Source organism: Malus sylvestris, chromosome 12 (genome assembly GCF_916048215.2).
Source record: "Malus sylvestris chromosome 12, drMalSylv7.2, whole genome shotgun sequence".
Taxonomy (NCBI): Eukaryota; Viridiplantae; Streptophyta; class Magnoliopsida; order Rosales; family Rosaceae; genus Malus; species Malus sylvestris.
The window spans coordinates 26,220,690-26,228,149 of record NC_062271.1 but is presented as its reverse complement, the minus strand read 5'-3'; the positions used below and the strand labels follow the sequence as shown (position 1 = coordinate 26,228,149).

Genomic DNA, 7,460 nt, shown 5'->3' with positions numbered 1-7,460 from the left:
TGGAGTCTCATCCAGCCCTTGGTTGTAAAAAATAGACCTGAATCGCGTGGTGGTATCGTATTGAGAATCTTGGACTTTCGTTTCTCCTTCTTCCTTCAACCTGAGGAGAAATTTCTCAGGTAATTATGGTAGGAAGACTAAATTTGTAAACAAAATTTTAAAAATTAAAAAACATAAAAGTTGATGATTAGTTTATTACTTAAACATTGATAAACGTATTATTGGTGACACATCATTTAGTTTACAAATTTTGTATCCAAATTTAATCTCTCTAGCATTACTCTTTCTAATTTTGTCCGAAATACGGATGGTGCAACATGTCTCATTAAAAGAGGAGATGAAAGTTTTATTTAACACAAGTATCTGATCACTTATATAGTAGTACGTGATGTATCATAGCATATCCCAAGCGCATGAAAATTCATTCCAACCTGAAGAGCTTTTTAGACGGCTATAAAATACCTCCCATCCATCACTTTGGCCACAGCTATGCAAACCACAAACCCTCACAGAAACACAGAGAGATTAATTAATTTTTAATTGTCATATTAGTTAGTTGTTAATCAGGAGATTAGGATTTATGGAGTCGTCGTGGCCGGAGAGTCTGCTCTCAAATAGGGAGAGGGTGATGGAGGAGTTGATCCAAGGGCGTGAGCTGGCAAATCAACTTAGTAGGGCTTTTGATACTAGGTTACTTGTCGCTAATGGTCATGATGGGAGATCGGCTGAAGGTATTGTTAATAAGATTTTGGGGTCATTTGTGAATACCCTTTTGATTTTAAATGGGAAGGAGTCTGATCAAGAGTTTGTTTGCAATCAGATTCAAGGAAATAGTAGAGGTGTTGGTGGTGGTGGTAGTGGTGTTAGTGACGGTGGTAGTAGTGGTGGTGGTGGTGGTGCATATTCGTCATCTTGGGGTGCTAATCATGGTCATGCAGCTGCTATTAAGCCTGAAGACTATACTGAGGAGAACAGTTGTAGAAGCACTTCAACCTTCAAGGATCGAAGAGGTTCTTACAAGAGAAGGTAATTAGTTATATTTCTCTAATTAATTAATACGTAGGTAATATTCATTAACATCTGCATTAACATACTGTTCACAATGATTTTTCTTCCAGTTAAAGACTCTTTCCATGTGTGATTGATTGTTCAATCTCAAACATTTGTGTATGAAACGAATACTAAAGAGTCTTTTACTTAGACAATTACACTGTGTATGAATGAAAAAAATTTAAGATTACTAAAAAATTTCAAGATGACAGAGATACAAATGACATAATTTTATTTTCTAGAATTTGTAAATTTTCTTATTTGGTTCAACTAAAAATACAATGGAATTTGAACACATAATTTTTTTATTTTCAAACTCTCACTCATAGAAATTTGGAAATAACATCTTTACATAAAATTTAAACTCGGGAACCGGAGGTCCCAAATTTCAAGTTTTTCTTCATGTCATGAAAATCCTAAATTTCTATGCTTATGAATCCAAATGAGAGAATTGTTGTATGTCTATTTATAAAATTTGGCTTTTGTCAAAATGTCATGTTCCCTACATAATGTTAATCATCCACATGTGCGTGATAAGAAAAGGAGTAATTAATTTAATCATAGTAGTTGTTAGATTTATATGGATGTGTGAACAACTGTAACTATAATTAATTTACTCACAACAGCTATAGATTCAATGAATGAAAAATATTATTATATTTAATAATGCATAGAATTTCTAATAAGACAAAAGAGTAAGGACTGCCCCTTGCTCTCATATGTTCATGTCATGCCATATATTTACAAAATTTGGATGCTTCTCTTTTTCCTTCTCACTCCTATCCTTCTTAGAGTGGTAGCATTATCACTTAAATTGTTGGATTTATATATAATTTAAAAGTTCTAACAAAGAGTTGCAACTTGTTGATTCCTTGCAGAAAGACTTCACACTCTGGGACTAGAGACACTCCTGCTTTGATTGATGACGGTCATGCATGGAGAAAGTATGGACAAAAAAATATCCACAATGCCAAGCATCCAAGGTACATACATATGCAATTTACCTTGTAAAATTGTAACAAATTTTAATAATTAAACTAGTAACAATTCAAGAAATGAAGATTCCCATAGTTATGTTGTGTATATATATATGTTCAGGAACTACTTTAGGTGCACTCACAAACACGATCAATCGTGCAAAGCAACCAAGCACGTTCAACAAGTTCAAGATCATCCACCAGTGGTTCGAACCACATATTATGGCACCCACACGTGCAGAGACTACCTCAAAACTTCTGAACTGGTCTTGGATTGCACAAGTCCTAGAGATTCTTCAAAGTTCATTAGTTTTGAGAACGCCAACTGGTTGACAAACAAACAAGAGCATCCCTTTTTCGCAACCTTCGCTTCATCATCAGTTAAAGAAGAAGTGTTCGTTAAAGAAGATATTGCAACAACTGATCACATAGTGACAAGCGACCACAACCATTCCGTACGGCGTGATCATCTTGTGTCGCATGATCTGACGGCGTTCGAGTCCTCTGGGCCCATGGGTGGGTTTTCATCAAACATCGATCAGTATGAAGATGACGACATGTTTTGGAAGACTATCGAGTCTTTACTTTGATGAATGAAGTTTTGAAATACGGATATTTGAATTTTGAGTTTTGATGAGTACTACATACTTAGTAGCTGCTAGCTAGCGTACGATCCTTGTGGTAAATTGAACTTTAGGAAAATCGAATGTGTGTTCAGTTTCTTTGAAAAAAATTGTTGCTTTCTTGGTTTATAAAATATGTAAACACAGTTAATTATCCCAAAACAAAATATACAAGAAGCAATGTTTACTATTTCTTCTCGTTAAGTGATTAATGGAAGCTTAATTATGCTTAACAGCCTTTTCATATACAATGCATGACAATTCTTAATTAATAAAATCAATTCTTTTCTCCAATATGTGGAGATCTGATAAAATTCGATTTACTATCTATTAAAAGAAACGAAAGAATTATGAAGATCTTACTACATACAAGGAAAATTCCTGGCTATTTTAGTTGTTTTAATTTGAATTTATTTAATAAGTTGGATAGAATTTAAAATATGGCAATCGGATAGAATTTGTTAAATTGGTTGGATAGAAACAAATGACTATGGTGGATATAAGAATTATATCACGTTGTTCTCATTAAAAAATTGAAGGAAATTTGAAACCAATTAATTGCTCACTTTAAATTTAAGCGGAACTTTAAACAAAAACAATGCAAGTAATTAGTTCATGAAAATTTCTAAATATCCAGTGTTGTTGGTGTCAAAATTGGAAGGAGCCTGCATGTTGGGTTCAACACGTGTTCAAAGTGTTGTTTTTGGTCTCAGTGCCACGGGATGACTCGAGAGAAAGAGAGAATAAGCATGTCACTGTTAGAGGCTGCCAACATGAATGTTTGTGTTCGAATGTGTGTGAAAGTTGCTCGTAGATCTGACTTGTTAACCAAATGATTATGCACCTAGTGGAACGCTGATTCGATTAACTTCTTATATGTGCCTCAAGTGAACAAGGACGTAAATAAGCGAGAAATGAAAACTAAAGAAAAAAACATAATGTAATCATTTTCAAGATGAAGTCAAGACTACAAACATTTATAAAAGTAAAATCTAGGGCGATAGGCTGAGCTACATGACTTGAAATATAATTAACTGGAAAGGCAAAGAAAAGTAGTAAAAGTCTAGCCAAATTCAGGCCATGGATGCCGATATAATACTAAAGGAGTCCACCGATATCGCTTGTATATGATTGGACTTAGTACAAAACAAATGCCTTTGATAGGAAATCAGAGTGGTTGGAATTGCACGTCAACTGAATCATACCATGGGGTGGCAGAATTGTAAAAGTTTTAGATCTCAGGATCGTAGGTAGTATTTGCCTCGAAGGACGACTTTGAGCTTGTGGTTGAAGAGTTAAGGGGTTTTACTGAAGGGCAAATGGGTTTGTGATGAAAATCAGTTGGAAGTCACTTTAGGTTTTGTTTAATTGTAGAAATTCCTTTGAGCTTGTGGTTGAAGAGTTAAGGGGTTTTACTGAAGGGCAAATGGGTTTGTGATGAAAATCAGTTGGAAGTCACTTTAGGTTTTGTTTAATTGTAGAAATTGAATTTGATGAAGGTTCTGAACTTGAAGTCTTCTGACTCTATTTATAAGTAGTGGAGAAAGTACAACCTCAATTAGATCTTATCTAGTGCTGTCAATGACTGTAATTTCTGCTAGGTGGCCTTCAGATGTATCTTAATGCGGTTCGCACGATCTAGAGGTGGCGTGGGCATGTAGGATAATGGGCACATCTACATTAAAGGAGGTGAGTACTTCTAGCGACTTAAGAGGCCTTATTTTTATTTAATTTTGGCCTAAACAAATATGTATGCAATAGTACTTCTCGCAGAAATCTCTTTTGGTATTAGAATTTAGACATATATATATATATATATATATATATATATGAAAAGATTGTCTGTGTAAAAGGACATGGGACACTAGGCATATAGTAGCTGGGACTGGACATGAGCAATTTGAAATTTCATATCGTTGCGCGATTCAAAAAGACAGGTACAAAGTGCTTGGGAAGGAAAGATTGTGATTAAAAATAAAAGATTTAACAATTTCTGAAATCAAATCTAATGGTTAAAACATGTGTCATTGAAATCAAACCCAGGTTTGTTTATAAGAATTGTTTATCCTTGGCATCAAATCCTTAAACAAATAATTCTTAGAAATTCTAGTCTAAGGGAAATAAAATTGTTTTCACATTGATAATGTGTCCATTAGAAATTAGGACTCAAGTCTCAAGAAGGCTTTGTTAAGAGTATGAATCACACATCAAGAAGTGAAGGAACCCTATTCTTTTTTATTCGCTTAGTTCAAATCTATTTTTATCTGCTTTGTTTGCTTAGTTATTGTCTTGTGCCTCAAGTTGAAGAAAATTTGCAGAGTACCAAAAACACAGAACAGTATACCAAGTGTCATAATATAATTTATTGGATTTTTTTTTTTAATTTGCAACCATGTGTAAGAGGAAAGAGAAGAAATCGGAAACATACTTGGTGTACCAAGCCGTGTTTCCGATCCATTGAATCGCACAATGATAGCTAAGAAGAGACTAAAATGCATATGTGAGTCTTCTCGGTCCCGAAAAGGTAGACTGTCGAGCCACCAACTTGTCCCATTTTCAAAAAGAAAAAAAAAGAGGAGAAGAAAAAGGAAAGAGAAGCCCACCAATCTCCAGCAATCATATTGGAAGCATGTGAATGTATGAATAGAACACTGACAGGGACTAGATGATCAAGTAATCAAGTTGGGAAGTTTAGGTGGACTCCTTCATTTATCATGCTACAGACAAAATGATGGGAGAGATAGTCCAAGTTCATTTTCTACATAATTACAAAGGTTATGTATTTTCCAAGTTTTGGGCTTAGAAAATTTGATTAATTAAGCTTCTGTGAAACTGATGGGAATTGGTTTTATTCATTGATTTGCTCCTGCCAGATGAGTCAAGCTTGTTGAACAAGTTTGTTCAACTTTTTTCTTTGAGAACTTTAACGAAAAACTCTCGTACTGTTCATTTTAACGAAAAATCACATTTTTACACTAAAAAGTCAAACATAGTATTATTCATTTTACCCTTTATTTTGTCCTTATCGTTAAAACTCAAAGTTTTCAAGCCATTTTCATTAGTTTTCCTTTTTTCTTTTTCTAATGCTTTATGGACTCTCCGCTATAAAGAAAATGAAAAGTTTTTAGGTTACCAACTAACAAGATACAAATAACTTTATGCAAAGGGTTTAGTGAGAGATGTTGCTTAGCCGGTTGATTAGAATAATGTTCATGTCAATAAATATTATTTTTCCAAAAAAAAGAGAAAAGATTATAATGTTTGAGAAGTTTTATCCTAACCCTAATGTTTTCTGATTTCTTCATTCCAAAATCACTTCTATCAAAAATAACAAAAATGAAAAACTGTAATGGCTTATCATATTTTTAAAAGTGTGAGCCAGTAATTGTTCTAACCATTAGTAGTTTTGCGATAATTTTGATGATTAACTATGTTGGATTTTTCCAGAAAGATAAAAGAGGGCTAAAAGCCTGATAAAGAGCTGTCTTAGCCCCAGTTTGGGGTTGAGGTGATTTTAAAAAAAGCTCCTATGAAAAAAAGCTGGGAGTGTTTTTGGTGTTTGGTAAACTTAAAAAAAATGGCTTATTTTGGAAGCTGCTGTGAGAATAAGCTGAAATCAAAGGAAAAAGCTGAAACTGCAATTTGTAGCTTTGGAAAACTGGCTTTTTTTCAAAGCACACAGAACTACAGTGCTCCTTTAATGAAAAGACCCACTATCAGACTGCTTTTTTTTCCAAAAGCACTTTTACAAAAAAGTTTACCAAACACTCTGCTGATTTATTTCACAGCCGCTTATTCTCACAGCACAGCCGCTTATTCTCACAGCAGCTTTTTTTCAAAGCACAGCAATACCAAACCAGCCCTTAGTAAAAATTGGAAAGAGTTTTGCACTCTCTCATTCCCCAAAATTAGCAAGAACAGATTATACTAATTAATTACCCCATAGAAAAATACTTGCTAAGCGTTTAGCCACCTCATTGTGTACAACGAATGTTAGTGATTATTGTCAACTTTTCTTGTAATGCAAAATGCAGCAATGAGCAAACTTGATACCTGCTGCAGAAGATTACACCATCAAATTGCAACTTATTCTAATCAATATCTAATCTAATTCTGGATGTGATTGAGCAAAGGAAATTACACCACCAAACTGCAACCTATTCACTTCCTTTCTTCTTCAAGTTTATTGGTGCTATGGCGTCTTAGGGTTCGTTGATCAAATTGTCTGGCTCTCTTAGCTAATTATTAGGGTTCAACATGATCAACCCCATAATTAGCTAAGAAATCAGTAACATGATTGCCCTCTCGATAAGTAAGTTGGGCTACTTTCATAATGTTAATTAATTTTATGGTGAAACCTCAATTTTCTTCAACAACATATATATTTAAAATAAAAGAATTAAAATGAGGAAGTGAGAAGTGGTTGAGAGGGATGGAGGCAGGAAGATTTGAAGCAATTTGTAACAACATATATATAAATTGTTGATAATAGAGAACTTGTTGACGGGCACGGAAGCAGGAATTGTTGACAAACGGAGCATGTTATTCAAGCATTTTTTTTTTTTTTCCTTTTTGATAATTCAAGCTACTTCTAATTTAGGGTTTTTGACTCTTTTACTTCTATCTTGCTTCATATATGTTCATCATGCTTGATGTATTGCAGCAGAGAAGAGAAACAGATGATGAAGGAAAGGGAGGTGCCCCTCTCGCAATTTGAGCTTTATATGAATGAATTTCCATGAAACTAGCAGGAAATTTTTTTTTTTTTTTAATTTGTAGAGGGTCGATGACGATTGACGACACATGAGAG

General features: G+C 34.1%; 1 protein-coding gene across 1 annotated transcript; it reads left to right on the top strand.

The window, feature by feature from the left end:
• The first annotated feature begins 482 nt into the window (after positions 1-482).
• Positions 483-2,869, top strand: LOC126592658 (WRKY DNA-binding transcription factor 70-like). Its single transcript, XM_050258415.1, has 3 exons — positions 483-1,026; positions 1,929-2,033; positions 2,149-2,869. Exons 1-3 carry the CDS (start codon positions 581-583, stop codon positions 2,615-2,617), a joined length of 1,020 nt encoding a protein of 339 aa, XP_050114372.1. The 5' UTR covers positions 483-580; the 3' UTR covers positions 2,618-2,869.
• Positions 2,870-7,460: the final 4,591 nt, after the last annotated feature.

Coding starts and splice junctions, on each gene's coding strand:
- LOC126592658 (XM_050258415.1), top strand. CDS start 581: ATGGAGTCGTCGTGGCCGGAGAGTCTGCTCTCAAATAGGGAGAGGGTG. Junction 1,027..1,928: donor AGAGGTTCTTACAAGAGAAG/GTAATTAGTTAT, acceptor GATTCCTTGCAG/AAAGACTTCACACTCTGGGA. Junction 2,034..2,148: donor CACAATGCCAAGCATCCAAG/GTACATACATAT, acceptor ATATATGTTCAG/GAACTACTTTAGGTGCACTC.